General features: G+C 38.7%; 1 protein-coding gene across 1 annotated transcript; it reads left to right on the top strand.

Annotated features, from left to right (window-relative positions):
* The first annotated feature begins 15,269 nt into the window (after positions 1 to 15,269).
* LOC124278357 lies at positions 15,270 to 16,927 on the top strand. Its single transcript, XM_046714080.1, has 3 exons — positions 15,270 to 15,273; positions 15,360 to 15,582; positions 16,672 to 16,927. The coding sequence occupies exons 1-3, from the start codon at positions 15,270 to 15,272 to the stop codon at positions 16,925 to 16,927; spliced, it is 483 nt and encodes a 160-aa protein (XP_046570036.1).
* The last annotated feature ends 2,258 nt before the right edge of the window (positions 16,928 to 19,185 follow it).

Here is a 19,185-nt window from a genome sequence, read left to right as displayed (position 1 = left end):
TGGAGATCCACTTGTTTTAGCATTGTCCTTGTGATACTCCGTGGTGGGTGGGGAGCTCGGATGATGAAACTTATACACTAACTATGGAATACAAAACCCCTAAAACGAAACAAGCGTCAACTTGACAATGATGATGATGACGAACGTCCTTCCAACTCAATCGACTATTGGCCACGATTTCTGGTTATCGAGACTGTAGACAAGGCTCCACTCAAGCTGAACCCTTTTGCAATTTCCAAGGGTGTACATGGCATTGCAGGTGAGGTTAAAACATTAAACGCTTGCGTTCAGGCTCTCTGCTGGTTGAATGCAGTAGAAAACAGCAAGCAAATAACCTGATGTCAACAGAGTTATTTGTTGGAATTCCAGTTTCTATCACTGCCCACAGAACTCTGAACACTAGTAAAGGCATAATCAGAGACAGAGATCGACTGTTGGCTGATATGTCAGAACTAGATATTGTTTCTGAGATGAAGGATCAGGGTGTGACATATGTTAAAAGATTCACAACCCGCAGAAACAACGAATCAATCCAAACAAATACTTATCTGTTCTCATTCTCATCTCCAAATCCTCCGAAGTCTGTCAAAGCAGGTTACTGCAATATTTCAGTTGACATCTACATTCCAAATCCTTTGAGATGTTTTAGATGTCAAAAATATGGGCACGGGGTTAATACTTGTACAAAGCCCATAACATGCGCCCACTGTAGTGAGACTACTCATGTCACAGAAGACTGTACCAGTGACCTTAAAAAGTGTACAAATTGTTCAGGAAATCATTCTTCTTTCTCCAAAGACTGTCCAATCTGGAAGAAACAAATGGCAATCAATAAAATTAAATTCACCCAGAACATCAGCTTTGCTGATGCCAAAAACTTGTGGAATTCTGCAGCACCGACTGAATCATATGCTTCAGTCGTCAGAACACATTCTGAAACTATGTCAAAAGTAACCACCTCGTCGATCCATTGCCAAACAGATTTGACGTGGGTCAAAACTACTAATGCTCAGTTTGTTGCACCTGAACAGTCTACTCAGACCTCGACCTCTTCTATCACCACTCACTCACTCACTAATGGTCCACCAGAGCCCTGTAGTCAGATTTCATCTGTATCCGAGAACAATATTTGTCTCAGTCAACTCAAAAGTCTCAATCAACGCCAAACATTCAACCAATCGTTAAAAACAAAGGCAAACTGAAGCAAGATTCAAAGAAACAAAGTGGCAGAGCCCCCAAGGGGTCAGATGATAAAATCAAGTTATTCAACAAATACGGATCACTTGAGGACATGGACGTGTCCGAAAACGTCCATTCTAGGGCACATAGTTTGTCGCCCTCGAAAACGGTGCGGGTAGATCCCCAATTAATCCGCCAAAAAATAGGTATATCTACCAATATCGTGCAGTGGAACTGTAGAGGACTCCGGACAAATTTTAATGAAATACAGCTATTAATCCAGGATTTAACACCATCAGCGTTCTGTCTGCAAGAGACGTATCTGAAACAGACCGATAACTTTAACTTACGTCAGTTTCAAGCCTATAATTATTTTTCCCTCCAGGTGATAGAGCCACTGGAGGTTCTACTATCCTTATACGACAGAATGTTATTCACAGCCCTGTTACTCTTAACACTAATCTCCAAGCTGTTGCAGTGCGACTTACTCTGGGTGTAGCATTTACGTTATGCTCTCTGTATATTCCGCCTTCATCGAACCTTCAGCTGACTGATCTTCAATCACTCTATGATCAACTCCCAAAGCCATGTGTTATTATGGGTGACCTAAACGGTCACAACCCACTCTGGGGCAGTACTAACACTAATACTAAAGGCAAAATAATTGAAGATTTCATTTCCAATAATGACCTGTGCATATTTAATGATGATTCAAGCACCTATCTGCATCCTGCAACTGGCACTTATTCTTCTCTAGATTTGTCTCTTGCAGATTCTACCCTTCTGAATGAATTTGATTGGTCTGTTCATAATGACCTTTGTGGAAGTGACCACTTCCCAACTATACTTTCAGAAATAACTCCATCTGATTCTCCATCGTATACAAGATGGAACTTTTCGAAGGCGAACTGGTCTTTATATCAAACTTTATGTAAATCTAATTGCGACCTGAATGTTTCAGTGATATAACTGATCCCATTCAGATTTTTGCTGACGTTTTAAATGAAATAGCTGACGAGTGTATACCGAAATCCTCTACAACTCCACATGTACGGAAACCATGGTTTAATACAGACTGTAGACAAGCCAGAAAGGCGAGGAAGAAGGCAGAACATTATTTCCGCCACCATCCAACGGTCCATAACTTAAATAAATTTAGAATACTTAATGCAAAGGCACGTCGTACCTTCAAACAAAACAAACGACAATCTTGGAGGAAATATGTCTCCAATATTAATTCACGTACGCCAATGTCTAAGGTGTGGAACATGGTTCAGAGAATAAAAGGCAAAGGCTCCAAATCTGCTGTTCATCATCTTAAAGATGGTGACAATTTAATAACTGACAAATGCAACATTGCAAATAAAATTGGCGAAACTCTTGCCAAAAATTCTTCATCGGCAATTATGTCCCTGAGTTTCAGAGATATCAGAAACAACAGGAAAAGACTAAACTTAATTTTGACTCGCATAACGGTGAAGATTATAATGAAGTGTTTTCATTACATGAGTTACATACTGCTCTTGAGCAAGCTCATGACACTGCAGCGGGTGATGACAATATACATTACCAGCTACTGAAACACTTACCGGAACCGTGTCTGATGACACTTTTAGATATATTTGACAAAATATGGACGTCTGGAGAATTTCCTCCTTCATGGCGTAATGCTATTGTAGTCCCAATACCAAAACCTGGCAAGGATCATACCGATCCGTCTAATTACAGACCGATCTCTAACTAGCTGTGTTTGTAAAACCATGGAACGTATGGTGAATAACAGATTAACTTGGTATCTTGAAACCAATAACCTTATAACAGATATTCAATGTGGTTTCAGGAAAAATCGTAGTACCATTGATCATTTGGTACGTTTGGAATCCTTTGTTAAGACTGCTATAGTCAATAAACAACATGCTGTATCAATTTTCTTTGATCTTGAGAAAGCTTATGATACGACCTGGAAGCATGGCATTTTGAAGGATTTACATGACTTTGGTTTGAGAGGCCGTTTGCCTCTTTTATATCACGGTTTTAAAAAAGACAGACAATTTCAAGTCCGAGTGGGTTCAACCCTGTCTGACCATTACAATCAGGATCAGGGTGTCCCTCAGGGCAGTATTTTGTCTGTCACTTTATTTAGTATCAAGATCAACAGTTTATCCAAGGTTTTAAACGATTCAATCGATGGATCGCTTTTTGTGGATGATTTTAATATTTCTTGTCGTGGCAAAAATATGCATACCATTGAACGGCAATTGCAGTTGTGTTTAAATAAAATAAATAAATGGTGTCTTGAAAACGGCTTTAAATTTTCCAAGTCCAAAACTAATTGTCTACACTTTTGTAGAAAATATAAGCCGCATAAAGACCCTGAACTATCTTTAAATGGCACTCCCATCAAAGTTGTTAAGGAGGCCAAGTTCTTGGGTCTAATCTTTGACTCTCATTTAACCTTTTTGCCGCATATTAAATCCCTTTAAAGCTAAATGCCTAAAGGCCCTTGATTTGTTGAAAGTTGTTTCCAACTCAAAGTGGGGAGGAGATCATACTACCCTCCTCCACCTATATCGCTCATTGGTCCGCTCGAAACTCGATTATGGTTCCATTGTATATGGTGGAGCCTGCAAAAGCAACCTAAAACTACTGGATTCTGTCCATCACCAAGGCCTAAGACTTTGTCTTGGGTCTTTCAGAACCTCTCCTGTTGACAGTCTTTACGTCGAGGCAGATGAACCTTCTCTTAACCAACGGCGTATAAAATTATCTTTACAATATATTACGAAATTACATTCTAACAAGACTAATCCTGCTTTTCACTGTGTCTTTAATCCCTTTATGAGGATTTGTATAACAAAAAACCTTCTCTTGTTCCGCCTCTTGGGCTCAGAATTAAACCATTTATTGCTGCTTCCGGCATTGAGCTGGAAAATATAGCTCCTTCCCGTCTTCTTTCTTCTCCTCCTTGGCAATTGGTTAGGCCACAAGTTGACCTAACATTAACAGCATTTAAAAAAGCAGAAACTAATGAATTACAATATAAACAAGAATATCATCAATTAAGGAGTCAATATAATACATATAAATCCTTGTTTACAGATGGATCCAAGGATGGTGGCGCGGTGGCATGTGCCACTGTCATTGATCCAGAACCATATCTTCTCGTTTACCAGATAACAGCTCTATTTTTACAGCAGAAGCAAACGCCATCTTAACAGCTCTTAAATATATTAATAAACACCGTAAATATAAACAATATATCATCTTTTCAGATTCTCTTCTTGTCTTCAGGCTATTAAAAACTTATCCTGTAAACATCCACTTTTGTTAGAAATTATTGAATTGTACAATGAACTTGCTACTGGCCAATGCGACATCGTCTTTGTTGGTTACCCAGCCACGTTTGGCATTTCTGGGAATACAATGGCCGATCTTGCTGCTAAGGCAGCACTCAACCAATCTGTGACACCACTTCTTATTCCTTACTCTGATTACAAAGCCAGCATTAGAGCATACATCCGCGATCTAATGCAGAAGAAGTGGGACACCCAAGTAGGTATTAATAAATTACATGCAATAAAACCCTACATTGGTTACACCTACTTGGGTTGTCAGTCCAGATTTGAAGAGGTCATTATGCGGCGATGTCGCATTGGCCATACTAGATATACCCATGAATATTTGCTTAAAGGCGAAGATCCTCCGTTTTGTATCCCTTTGTGATGAAAGAATCACAGTCAAGCATGTCTTGCTTGACTGCATTGAATATTCCATCACAAGGGATATCTATTTCACATCCAAAACTCTGAAGGATCTTTTAATAATGTCAGTTCTCATTTAATTCTTGCATTTTTAAAAAATTAGATTTGTTGAGTGATTTGTAAATAGATATATATTTTATTATTGGTAGTTTAGATTAGCAACTGAGATTGTTAGTGGCTGTATCCTCAAAGGGGTTGAAGTATTGTAAAATTATTGTCCTCCTGAGAGGGTACGTAAGTCCCAACACATTTAGAGTAAATTTAGGCTTACCACGTTTTTAATCGTAGAATATGTGTGCTTTTAATTTATGGCTAGATTTCTCTTCTGTCGCCAATGGCTGAAGGGATGGTGTAAATCCAACTAGGATCCATGTAGGTAGCAAAAGTAATGTAAGTCCCCATGGTTCCTAGTATGGTGATCTACCTTCAGTTATTGGCGATCTATAGTCCGTTTTATATTGTATTGTCATTTCAAATTAACATATTTTAGTTTAATTGCTGGTTTTACATACATATCTGTGATATTCTAGTTGTTTTACTGCCCTTCGTTGGCAGGTTTTTTATATCATACACATATTCCATTTCAATCTCAAATGTTCTCGTCACGATATGGCTGAAATATTGCCGATGTGACGTTAAATAATAACTCACTCACTCACTCTGACCACCCGATCCCGTTGGTCGCCTCTTACGACAAGCATGGGTTACTGAAGATCAATATTCTAACCCAGACCTTCACGGGTATTGAGCAATAATAAACAACGCCAAACCCTGATCAAACATGTCAATGATCCGCCTCTGTATGGAGCTCAGGGTTGTTTGCTACACACACGCATTTCTTTATACTATTAATGGTTTGGTTTGGTTGTTGTATACGCTTTGTTCTGCGTCCCTGTAATGATTTTTCTATCACAGGGAGTTGCTGGTGATCTCGAGCCAGTTTTTAAAAATATTGTATTGTCCGTGCTATTTGTCTAATTTTAAAAAGTAACTTGCTGGTTTTAATTCTCTAATAATCTTATTATTTTACCGTCCTTCGTTGATAGTTTTTGTATAATTTAATTGCGTTCACTGATAACTTATAACTTTTAAGTCACAATATGGCTGAGATATTGCCGATGTGACTATAAATTTTAACTCACTCTTACCACAGGGGATCAATATGTCAAAGTAGAAACAGTAAAAGCTCTTTTTAACCAGCTCAATTATAATTAAATAATTGTTTTTAAAGGAATTTTATTTATAAATATGTTTTGTAATTATGTAAATAGCACAATCGCCAACGGCTGACGTCATGGTGTAAATCCAGTTAGGGTCCATGCAGGAAGCAAAAGTACTGTAAGTCCCCATGGTCCATAGTATGGTGATCTACCTTCAGTTGTTGGTGATCTATAGCCTGTTTTATATTGTATCGTCTTCAATAGGTTTAGGTTAACAGACCGCCTCTGTAGTGTAGTGGTAAGAGAGTCCGCCTGGAGAGCGGAAGGTCGCGGTTTCGATCCCCGGCCGCGTCATACCCAAAAGACGTTAAAATATGGTACTTGTTGGTCCTTGTCCATCCTCGATAATCTCCAGGGTATACGTTACGATCACTCTCCACTATACCCTGGATGTATTCACGGCTTGGCCCGATGATTTTATTACCTCCCCTGGCTGGCTTTTTATTCAATCAGGTGTCTACGCTGGGAAGTTGAGCGAACCAATCACAACTCACTTTCGCTTCTTAAATTATCTAACCGGTTAAACGTGGCAACACAATTGAAGAGGGTCTCCGGTCAAACTGAACCTGTTTAATGTTTGATGAAGACTCAGTTGGTCCACGCCAGAAGCATGCATCTTCAGAAAGTAACCAACCATCACCATAGTTTCCTTTCCACTTCCTTTTAGCTATTCGTCCTACATCATCTCTTCAAATTAGACTGTCACTGCTTGACATCCGGGAGGCCACTCATGAAGTATTGTTTGAGCAAAAAGAGTGAGTGAGTGAGTTTAGTTTTACGCCGTACTCAGCAATATACCAGCTATATGGCGGCGGTCTGTAAATAATCGAGTCTGGACCAGATAATCCAATGATCAACAGCATGAACATCGATCTGTACAATAGGGAATCGATGACACATGTCAACCAAGTCAACGAGCCTGACCACCCGATCCCGTTGGTCGCCTCTTACGACAAGCATGGGTTACTGATGATCAATATTCTAACCCAGACCTTCACGGGTATTGAGCAATAATAAACAACGCCAAACCCTGACCAAACATGTCAGTGATCCGCCTCTGTATGGAGCTCAGGGTTGTTTGCTACACACACGCATTTCTTTATACTATTAATGGTTTGGTTTGGTTGTTGTATACGCTTTGTTCTGCGTCCCTGTAATGATTTTTCTATCACAGGGAGTTGCTGGTGATCTCGAGCCAGTTTTTAAAAATATTGTATTGTCCGTGCTATTTGTCTAATTTTAAAAAGTAACTTGCTGGTTTTAATTCTCTAATAATCTAATTATTTTACCGTCCTTCGTTGATAGTTTTTGTATAATTTAATTGCGTTCACTGATAACTTATAACTTTAAGTCACAATATGGCTGAGATATTGCCGATGTGACTATAAATTTTAACTCACTCTTACCACAGGGGATCAATATGTCAAAGTAGAAACAGTAAAAGCTCTTTTTAACCAGCTCAATTATAATTAAATAATTGTTTTTAAAGGAATTTTATTTATAAATATGTTTTGTAATTATGTAAATAGCACAATCGCCAACGGCTGACGTCATGGTGTAAATCCAGTTAGGGTCCATGCAGGAAGCAAAAGTACTGTAAGTCCCCATGGTCCATAGTATGGTGATCTACCTTCAGTTGTTGGTGATCTATAGCCTGTTTTATATTGTATCGTCTTCAATAGGTTTAGGTTAACAGACCGCCTCTGTAGTGTAGTGGTAAGAGAGTCCGCCTGGAGAGCGGAAGGTCGCGGTTTCGATCCCCGGCCGCGTCATACCAAAAGACGTTAAAATATGGTACTTGTTGGTCCTTGTCCATCCTCGATAATCTCCAGGGTATACGTTACGATCACTCTCCACTATACCCTGGATGTATTCACGGCTTGGCCCGATGATTTTATTACCTCCCCTGGCTGGCTTTTTATTCAATCAGGTGTCTACGCTGGGAAGTTGAGCGAACCAATCACAACTCACTTTCGCTTCTTAAATTATCTAACCGGTTAAACGTGGCAACACAATTGAAGAGGGTCTCCGGTCAAACTGAACCTGTTTAATGTTTGATGAAGACTCAGTTGGTCCACGCCAGAAGCATGCATCTTCAGAAAGTAACCAACCATCACCATAGTTTCCTTTCCACTTCCTTTTAGCTATTCGTCCTACATCATCTCTTCAAATTAGACTGTCGCTGCTTGACATCCGGGAGGCCACTCATGAAGTATTGTTTGAGCAAAAAGAGGAGGAGTGAGTTTAGCTTTACGCCGTACTCAGCAATATACCAGCTTATATGGCGGCGGTCTGTAAATAATCGAGTCTGGACCAGATAATCCAATGATCAACAGCATGAACATCGATCATGTTACAATAGGGAACCGATGACACGTGTCAACCAAGTCAACGAGCCTGACCACCTTCGATCCCGTTGGTCGCCTCTTACGACAAGCATGGGTTACCGAAGATCAATATTCTAACCCAGACCTTCACGGGTATTGAGAGCAATAATAACAACGCCAAACCCTGATCGTTCACGTCAATGATCCGCCTCTGTATGGAGCTCAGGGTTGTTTGCTACACACACGCATTTCTTTATACTATTAATGGTTTGGTTTGGTTGTTGTATACGCTTTGTTCTGCGTCCCTGTAATGATTTTTCTATCACAGGGAGTTGCTGGTGATCTCGAGCCAGTTTTTAAAAATATTGTATTGTCCGTGCTATTTGTCTAATTTTAAAAAGTAACTTGCTGGTTTTAATTCTCTAATAATCTTATTATTTTACCGTCCTTCGTTGATAGTTTTTGTATAATTTAATTGCGTTCACTGATAACTTATAACTTTTAAGTCACAATATGGCTGAGATATTGCCGATGTGACTATAAGTTTAACTCACTCTTACCACAGGGGATCAATATGTCAAAGTAGAAACAGTAAAAGCTCTTTTTAACCAGCTCAATTATAATTAAATAATTGTTTTTAAAGGAATTTTATTTATAAATATGTTTTGTAATTATGTAAATAGCACAATCGCCAACGGCTGACGTCATGGAGTAAATCCAGTTAGGGTCCATGCAGGAAGCAAAAGTACTGTAAGTCCCCATGGTCCATAGTATGGTGATCTACCTTCAGTTGTTGGTGATCTATAGCCTGTTTTATATTGTATCGTCTTCAATAGGTTTAGGTTAACAGACCGCTTCTGTAGTGTAGTGGTAAGAGCATCCGCCTGGAGAGCGGAAGGTCGCGGTTTCGATCCCCGGCCGCGTCATACCAAAAGACGTTAAAATATGGTACTTGTTGGTCCTTGTCCATCCTCGATAATCTCCAGGGTATACGTTACGATCACTCTCCACTATACCCTGGATGTATTCACGGCTTGGCCCGATGATTTTATTACCTCCCCTGGCTGGCTTTTTATTCAGTGAGTGAGTGAGTTAAGATTTAAAGTCACATCGGCAATATTTCAGCCATATCGTGACTAAAGCAAGTAAATATATCAACAATTTAAGTGAAATTATAAAATTCTGCCAACGAAGGACAGTAAAATAACTAGATAATCACAGATATATATGTAAAACTAGTAATTGAATCTAAAACATTTTAACTATAGGGGACAACACAATATAAAAATGGGCTTATAGATCGCCACCAACTGAAGGTAGATCACCATGCTAGGAGCCATGGGGACTTACATTACTTTTGCTACCTGCATGGATCCTAGCTGGATTTCCATACACCATCCCTTCAGCCATTGGCGATTGTAGGAAAAAAATTGTAACAGTTAAAATAACAAAAATACTACGTTTAAAATGTGATAATTTATATTTTACTTTGAAAGTTTTGGGACTTACGTACCCTCTCAGGAGGACAATAATTTTACGCTACGTCAACCCCTTTGAGGGTACAGCCACTAACAATCTCAGTGGACTAATTTAAATTACCAATAATAAAATATTTATCTATTTACAAATCAGTTAATAAATTCTAATTCTTTAAAAATTCAACTATTAAAAGTGATAATTAGCATTATTAAAAAAGATCCTTCAATGTTTTGACATTAAATATACTTATCCCTTTGTGATGGATGATTCAACACAGTCAAGCAAGATATGCTTGACTGTGATTCTTTCATCACAAGGGATACAAAACGGAGGATCCTCACCTTTTAGTAGGTACTCATGAGTATATCTAGTGTGGCCAATACGACATCGTCGTATGATGACCTCTTCAAATCTGGACTGACAACCCAAGTAGGTGTAACCGATAGTTGGTTTGATTGCATGTAATTTATTGATACCTACTTGGGTGTCCCACTTCTTTGCATCCAGATCACGGATGTAGTTTCTAATGATAGCTTTGTAATCAGAGTATGGGAGCAGAAGTGGTGTCACAGATTTGTTGAGCGCAAGCCTTAGCAGCAAGATCAGCCATCGTGTTCCCAGAAATGCCAACGTGGCTGGGTAACCAACAAAGACGATGTCGTATCATTGGCCAGTAGCAAGCTCATTATACAATTCAATAATTTCTAATAAAAAGTGGATGTTTGGTAAGAAAGATTTTTAATAGCCTGAAGACACGAAAGAGAATCTGAAAAGATGATATATTGTTTATATTTACGGTGTTTATTAATATATTTAAGAGCTGTTAGTATTGCGTTTGCTTCTGCTGTGAAAATTGAACTGTCATTGGGTAATCTGGAAGATATTGTTTTGGACCCAATGACAGTGGCACAAGCAACCGCGCCACCATCCTTGGATCCATCTGTATATAAGGATGTATAGGTATTATATTTATTTCTTAATTGACTAAATTCTTGTTTATACCGTAAATCATTAGTTTGGGATTTTTTAAATGTGGTTAATGTTAAGTCAACGTCCGGCCTCATCAATTGCCAAGGAGGAGAAGAAAGAAGACGAGAAGGAGATATATTCTCCAGCTCAATGCCGGCAGCAGAAAGGAATGGTTTAATTCTGTGCCCAAGAGGTGGAACAAGAGAAGGCTTTTTGTTATACAAATCCTCATAAAGAGGAGTGAAGATGCAGTGAAACGCAGGATTAGACTCGTTAGAATATAGCTTCGTAATATACTGTAATGATAATTTTATACGGCGTTGGGTAAGAGAAGGCTCATCTGCCTCGACGTAGAGACTGTCAACAGGAGATGTTCTGAAGGACCCAAGACAAAGTCTCAGACCTTGATGGTGGACTGAATCTAAGAGTTTTAGGTTGCTTTTGCAGGCTCCACCATAAACGATGGAGCCATAATCAAGCTTCGAGCGGACAAGTGATCTGTAAAGGTGTAGGAGCGTAGCTTGATCCCTCCCACCTTGAATTAGACACGACTTTCAATAAATCGAGTGCCTTCAGGCATTTAGTTTTAGGGATTTAATATGCGGAAGAAAGGTTAAATGAGAGTCGAAAATCAGACCCAAGAATTTGGCCTCTTTACAACTTTGATGGGAGTGCCATTTAAAAACAGTTCTGGGTCTTTATGAGGCTTATATTTTTTACAGAAGTGTAGACAATTTGTTTTGATTTAGAAAATTTAAAGCCGTTTTCAAGACACCATTTATTTATTTTATTTAAACACAACTGCAGTTGCCGTTCAATAGTATGCATATTCTTACCGCGACAAGAAATGTTAAAATCATCCACAAAAGTGATCCATCAATGGAATCATTTAAAACCTTGGATAAACTGTTGATCTTAATGCTAAATAAAGTGACAGACACAATACTGCCTTGTGGGACACCCTGATCCTGATTGTAATGGTCAGACAGGGTTGAACCCACTCGGACTTGAAATTGCCTGTCTTTTAAAAACTGTGATATAAAAGAGGTAATCGACCCCTTAAACCAAAATCATGTAAGTCCTTTAAAATGCCATGCTTCCAGGTGGTATCGTACGCTTTCTCGAGATCAAAGAATAGCGATACTGCATGTTGTTTATTAACTATTGCATTTTTTTGACAAAGGATTCTAATCGTACCAAATGATCAATGGTACTACGATTTTTCCTGAAACCACATTGAATATTTGTTATGAGATTATTGGTTTCAAGATACCATGTTAATCGATTATTAACTATTCGTTCCATGGTTTTACAGACACAACTCGTTAAAGAGATTTGTCTGTAATTAGACGGATCAGTATGATCCCGGCCAGGCTTTGGTATAGGGACTACAATGGCATTACGCCATGATGGTGGGAAATTCCCTGAAGTCCATATTGTGTCAAATATATTTAGAAGAGCTTCCAAACATGATTCCGGTAAATGCTTCAAGAGCTGATAGTGTATATTATCAGCTCCTGTTGCTGTGGGCTTTTTATTCAATCAGGTGTCTACGCTGGGAAGTTGAGCGAACCAATCACAACTCACTTTCGCTTCTTAAATTATCTAACCGGTTAAACGTGGCAACACAATTGAAGAGGGTACTCTGAAAGTTGTGGAAGGAGTTCTTTTTATATATATTTTTTGAAAGTTTCAGATCTGTCAGATTATCGGGCCAAGCCGTGGATGCATCCTGGGTATAGTGGAGAGTGATCGTAACGTATACCCTGGAGATTATCGAGGATTGTCCTTGCCTGGCTCTCGGCATTAATGGGTACAACAACTGGTTGGCTCGGAGTCAGCATAATGTTTCTAAATGGTGTATTCATGCTTAACTGCGGCATGGTATCTCGGTGAACTGGCACTATAAAACCAGCTTAAGTCTGGGCTAGAACAAGCAGCCTCATATACACAAACATGCACGTCGTCATATGAGCGAAATAATCGTAAGCTCGACGTTAAACCATACTTCACCTCACCTTTAGATCGACATACTTTTTTTTTGTTTTTACTTTATTAGTTTTTACTGCCCCTCGTTGACAGTTTAAAAAAAAAATTAACCTTATGTATTATGAATGCATAACTTGTTTTAGTCATGATGTGATTGAAAATACTGCCGATGTTACTTAAAATCGTAACTCACTAACGCTTTCAACACCAGCCACCCGGAGGTATTTCCCTTTGTTACACCAAGTTTGCCAAGGCATTGAATTCCTGTATAACAAGTTCCCTGAGAGTTTCCAATGAAAATATACCATTTTCTCAAGTGTTATGGTATATTTATACTTGTGACAACCCCAACATGTTAAATATCAATGGATTGCCAAAACTATGTAGCATTTCAAAATGAAGAATTTTTGTTTCTATTTTACCGTTCTCTAATTAAAGGTAATCACATATGGGCAATCAGAGAAAATCACACAGCGTAACAGAAAATGGAGAAATAAATATGTATATTGTCACACAAAATGCGATAACAGGCAAATAAATACTGTTTTCTGATCTTCAGGCATCCGTCAAAAAAGCAGGTGATCCAGGTGTGGTACAGATGAGATTTGTCATACAGGTGTAGAATTGCTTCACTGGAAACAAAAAAGAAGAATAAATTAAACGTCATATAAAAGTAGTCTGTTTCCTTGTCATGTAACAGCTAGTTGACATTATATTTTGCAATGGATCAACAAGACAACATTTCTAAGAGAGGTGAGGTGAGGTGAAATTGGGTTTTACGTCGTGCTTGAGAATATTTCGCTCCTTTGACGACGTGCATGCGTGTGTATGTGTATGTGCGGCTGCTTGTACTAGCCCAGACATAAGCTGGTTTTATAGTGCTAGCCCACTGAGATACCATGCCGCAGTGAAGCATGAATACCCCACTCAGACTGACTGACTGACTGACTCCGAGCCGACCAGTCCTTGTTGTACCCATTAATGCCGAGCGCCAGGCAGGGACCAACAACTACCATATCTTAACGTCTTTTGGTATGACGCGGTCGGGGATCGAACCCGCGACCTTCCGCCCTCCAGGCGGACGCTCTAACCACTACACTATGGCTATTGGTCCCGATACCATTTGGCAAACCCGTCCCATTCTGTAATATACAAGCTACCGAGTGGAGTGGAATGAGTCAATATGGCGCGAACTGAAAACGGCTATTGACGTCAGACGTCGGATTCACGGTATGCATGAATGACGTGCTTTTAAAAAAATCATCGGATGATAGAGCAGTGTTGTAGGGAACACTGTTAGGATAACGTGTTTCCCTCTAAGGAGTGAGGGAGACATGAGTATGTCTGGTGAAGCCACGGGGTGAATTAGACTTCGAATCATTTTCTGAACAAATGTAGCGTGTGAAAGTGGCTTCTGTGCAAGTTCCAGACAATATCCATTAGCCCAATTTTTTTGCATTAAACAATTTCATATTGAGACAGAGATGAAAAATTATGTCACATGGATGAGAGTTATCTATCCTCGGTCGCTCCTGACAAATATGGCGGCGAAAGAAATAAGCAGACGTCTGCGTCAAAGACAAATTATAAATATCGACGGATCAAAAGTCAATTCTTACAGGTAAATAAGCTTAACATCTAACAACAACCTACGTTTTGTTTTAATTGATGTTTTACTCTGATATAAGCATTATTTGGTAGAAACGTTAATAAAGATTCCACGTGGGACGGCACGTTGCAAACTCACCGGTGACGCCTGAATTTGTACCCCGTGAAACTTAGTAAAGTAGTTTCAACTTATTTAATTTTAGTTGGGGAAAAATACATCTTCAATTTATTTTTGTATCATTACTACACATGAGATTAAACGTTATTTAAAAAACATTCTTCCTTTACATCCAGATCCTGATTGACAGATTTATCATTTACAGAGACTTGGCTGATGGGCGTAGACTTGTGGTAAGGCCAGTACCTCCAGTCAAAAAAGAAACATGGACACCTGGGTTGTATCCCATTAGAATTATCGACCGACCAAGGACAGGATTTTGCCGGGTTCATTACATTGGTATCTAATTGAATGACATAACCTAGTGGTTAGTGGTAAAGTGTAGAATTTCTACAAAACACTAGTACCGATTTATTCAGCGTTTGTATAATGATAGTTTAACTAAGTTCTGCTGGGACCAGCACTAAGGTCCGAACTGTAAAGAAAACCGAATTACCCAAGGTCCGAATATGACAGATTCCACTGTATTTTTGTTTGAAGATGTTTGGAACTTCTAAAACGTACTTTATCCGACAGATATTTGTAAACTGTGTTTCTGAAACTGAATTTCTGCGCCCAAATGGGCCTTTGTGTTTAGTATTTTTAAAATCACAATAAAAAAATCACAAAATATTTTCTTACACAAAACTTAAGAGATTTACTTTTTCAGGATGGAGCACTTCATATGACGAAGTAATTAAGGTTGAGGACATCGTTGACACTACTCCACCAGACAGACTACCACTTAGACAACTACAGATTGAAATAAAAGAAGCACTGAATAACTCACACACAGACAGCAAGTTGTTTATTCGAGTACCTATAACCAGTGATGATTTCGAGGTAATTAAACAGATTGGTGAGGTTTACCAGACCAGGAGAGACAGAACAGTGTACCATTCGTCACCACTCGCCCCTTTCCGTAACCTGCAAGAAGACTCGTCCCCCACTCGATGCTTGTTATGTGCGAAAATACGACAAACCAATCAGAACGCGCGTAAATCACTGCGGTACTTTGGTAAAAATAATCCCGAGTACTTAAATCGTTTATGGCATTATGTCATTGTTTCAAAAATCATGAAACATATATATCGTCATATTGAAAGTACAAAGAACGTAGCTAACAGGATTTTGCTACCTATTATGAAGTTTTTAATAAAGAATCATGCGATTGACGGTGAGAGATTCAAATACACGCACGTGCGTTTGTTGACATCACTGGTCTCATGGGTCCAACTGAGTGTATTTCTGACGATCTTGCCTGCTTGTTATGGAGATTGTACGTGCGCTTCAAACAATTTTAGGAAATGTAATTACAAATCGCTACGAGTTTCAAAACAATAATATCGTATTTGTATGTAACTAATCAACTTTAATCTCAAACATTGGGCTATATTTCACATCTCTGGAGATATTTTAGTCTGACTATTTTTTGGGTCATTCATACTTTTTTCAGCAAATTCATTTAAAATTCCACCAAGGGTATGACAGCAAAATTAAACGAATGTTCAATTTGAGAAAAATATTTTAAAGTCATTCTTGAGTATGTGCTTTGGGATTTAATGTAGCTGAATTTTAAAAACTTTTATTGGCACGATATTCAATAAAGTAATTCCCATTTGTGATTAGTAAACCCTAATTGGAAATATAAGGTTAACAGCTGGTAATAATTACATTAGAATATGTCTTTAACAAATATGTTTTTCTCCTTCTTTTAGTTGTATCTAAAGAGGTTTAATTCTTTAAAATAAATAAATAAACAAAGCCCCAAAACAACAACCTAGCAATACAATGTACATGTGCTTCGGTATAATTAAGAAACACTGGAATCAAACAGGGATAGAGTTATCGTTCTTGTTAAAGTAGTTCTGATGTTCATGCGCCAATATGAAATCCTTCCAGAGGGGCACGAGTCGCTATTCGGCTTGTCCCGGAATAACACGAGTTGGTCACGAATGAACAGTGTACGTGATCTCCTCCAGACAATGTTTAGAGCCCATACTGGGAGTCGGGTGGGAATACAGAGTCATCAATGCTCAAGGTGATAACTTTTTTGTCAAAACTGACACAGTCAAGTTTTGGTTTGGTAAGCGGAGGTCACTGGTTGATTTCACAGTCTTTCCAGACCACGTAGAGGAGTGTTTCCTCGACAGAGGCTATCAACTTTCATTCACCTTTGTCGAAGCCCCAGGAAACGTGTCCCGACTGAAAGATCTCCTCAATGCCACCAGTTTATAGTCATATAGGCAAGAGTCCAGCATGAAAGTTACAGTTTTACGTCTCATCATGGTAGTCATTTCAAAACTGACGTTATTTAACATATTGCAGAGTAACTTTTGGGAAAATCAGTTGACCAAAGAAAACATGGAATCTTTCATTAGCAAGTTAGAGGACGAAATTGGTGTGTCTTATATTGTCAGCGAAAGGGAAAAGGACAATATGAAATCAGAATTATTCAGACTCAGAAAACAAGCAGCAACGTGTAAAAGGAAAGGTGGAAGGCAGTTCAGACATTTTTTAGCCAATCTTTCTAAAAAAGAATACAAGTGGAATGTAAGTATAGATGGACATCGCAGTGAATTAAAAGTTAATGAAATAAAACAAAACTTGGAGTGCATCATTGATAATTTAAAACATGAAAACCAGCAGTTAGAAACTAAACTAGTGGAAGCACTAAAACCCGAATGTAAACTGAAAAGTAAAGGCTCCCAGACGGTCCAGGACAGAGATCGGAAAAGGAAAATACTAGCTGACTGTACTCACTCTTATGCAAAGAAAAGGAAAATTGAGCAGTGTAAGGATGCACTATCTTTTGTTGAAGAGGACAACACCAAGGTTTTGTCAATACTAATAGAAAAGGGTGGCAAACACGATGAAATTATCCTTGAAAAAGACAAAGAAATAAGGGAAGACAGCTTGAATAGACTCTTGTATGTATTAGATGTGTTTAATGTAAGCAACAATGCTTATCATGAACTTACTATGCTGTTCAAAAATCTTCCCAGATCTCACAAAATTAAAGAGACATATTCGCAGTTAAACAGTAACTTTATCATAAAGGAAACTCCAGACGGATTAGGATATGAACAGTCACTCCGAGAGCGGTTACATGCTGTTGTGCCAAATTTGATCGCAAATGACCCAGATGCTTATATTGACGGGACATGTCTTAAAGTAAAAATCTCGGCAGATGGGACACGGATCGGGAAACACTTACATGTGATAAACGTGGCTTTTACTATCCTTAACGATAGTAAATGTGGTTCTGCGCTGGAAATTACCCTCTAGCCATTGTATGCACTAGGGAACGACACTATGAACTTACTCAGGCCCTTCCAATTTAAGGAAGGAAACAGATGAATTAAATGGAACGTGGATCTCCATAGCTGGTGTACAATTGAAACTTACTCTTTATCTAGGTGGAGATTATAAGTTCTTACTCATTGCTGTAGGAATAAGTTCTATTGCATCTCAACACACATGTATATACTGCAAGTGTTCAAAACAGGAACGTTATCGTGTCGAAGAAAAATGGTCAATGTCGGATCCAAACAAAGGGCGCGAATTGATTATAAGGCATCGAATAGTGACAAAATGCAGAGAAAACAAAAACTGATTATTCTTTATCAAACGATCCTTTGTTTCCTAACATACCTCTAAGAAACGTGGTGATTGACCAACTGCATCTCTTTCTGAGGGTTACAGATAAGCTGTTCAGTCTTCTTGTGTGTGAATTGAGACTGTTGGACAATGTAAAGACAAACACTTGTTTCAAAGCTGGCCTTGATAGAAATAAGCTTAAACATGTCTAGACTGGAGAAACAATTAAAAGAAGCAGGGATAAACTTTGAATTTTTATCAACAAAGATACACGGAAAATAGAGTTTCGTGATTTGCAAGGTCCCGAGAAATTGAAACTCTCAAAGGTATTTAAAGCCTCTGAATTACTTGACGATGAAGAGAGGGCAGGCGTTATACAATCCGTCTGGGATGGGTTTCACTCCATAAACGATTTAGTGAAATCAAGTGCACCAAATGTGAATGAAGTGTCTTCTGAGATTAATTCATGGATCAAGCTGTATGTAGATGCGTATCAGAGATGTGATGTTACCCCGTATATTCACATCCTTCAGCATCATGTTCCTGAACTGATTGGAATTCATGGAAATTTGATCGGATTTACACAGCAGGGGCTAGAAAAACTTAACGATATCGTAACTAAACAGTATTTCAGAGCAAGTAATCATGGAAAAACGTCCTTGAAACAAATACTCCAGAAGCAAAACCGAATCACCTTGCTGGAGAATTATAAAAGGGTCAAAATGAAAACTGGCACACAGTTAACTACTAGCTAGTTCGAGTGACGTAGACTGAGTGGTCTCACCTCACAGAAGTGTTTAACATGCAGAGGAGGAAGTTTAACTAGTAAGAATTATGTTAAAAGTCTGATGTTTCCTCGCCGCGATATGCTACATGATATAGCACTCTTTGCCGAC

The sequence above is a fragment of the Haliotis rubra genome, unplaced genomic scaffold (genome assembly GCF_003918875.1).
Source record: "Haliotis rubra isolate DU_JTF1 unplaced genomic scaffold, ASM391887v1 Scf235, whole genome shotgun sequence".
Classification (NCBI taxonomy): domain Eukaryota; kingdom Metazoa; phylum Mollusca; class Gastropoda; order Lepetellida; family Haliotidae; genus Haliotis; species Haliotis rubra.
This window is presented reverse-complemented; position numbering and strand designations above follow the sequence as displayed.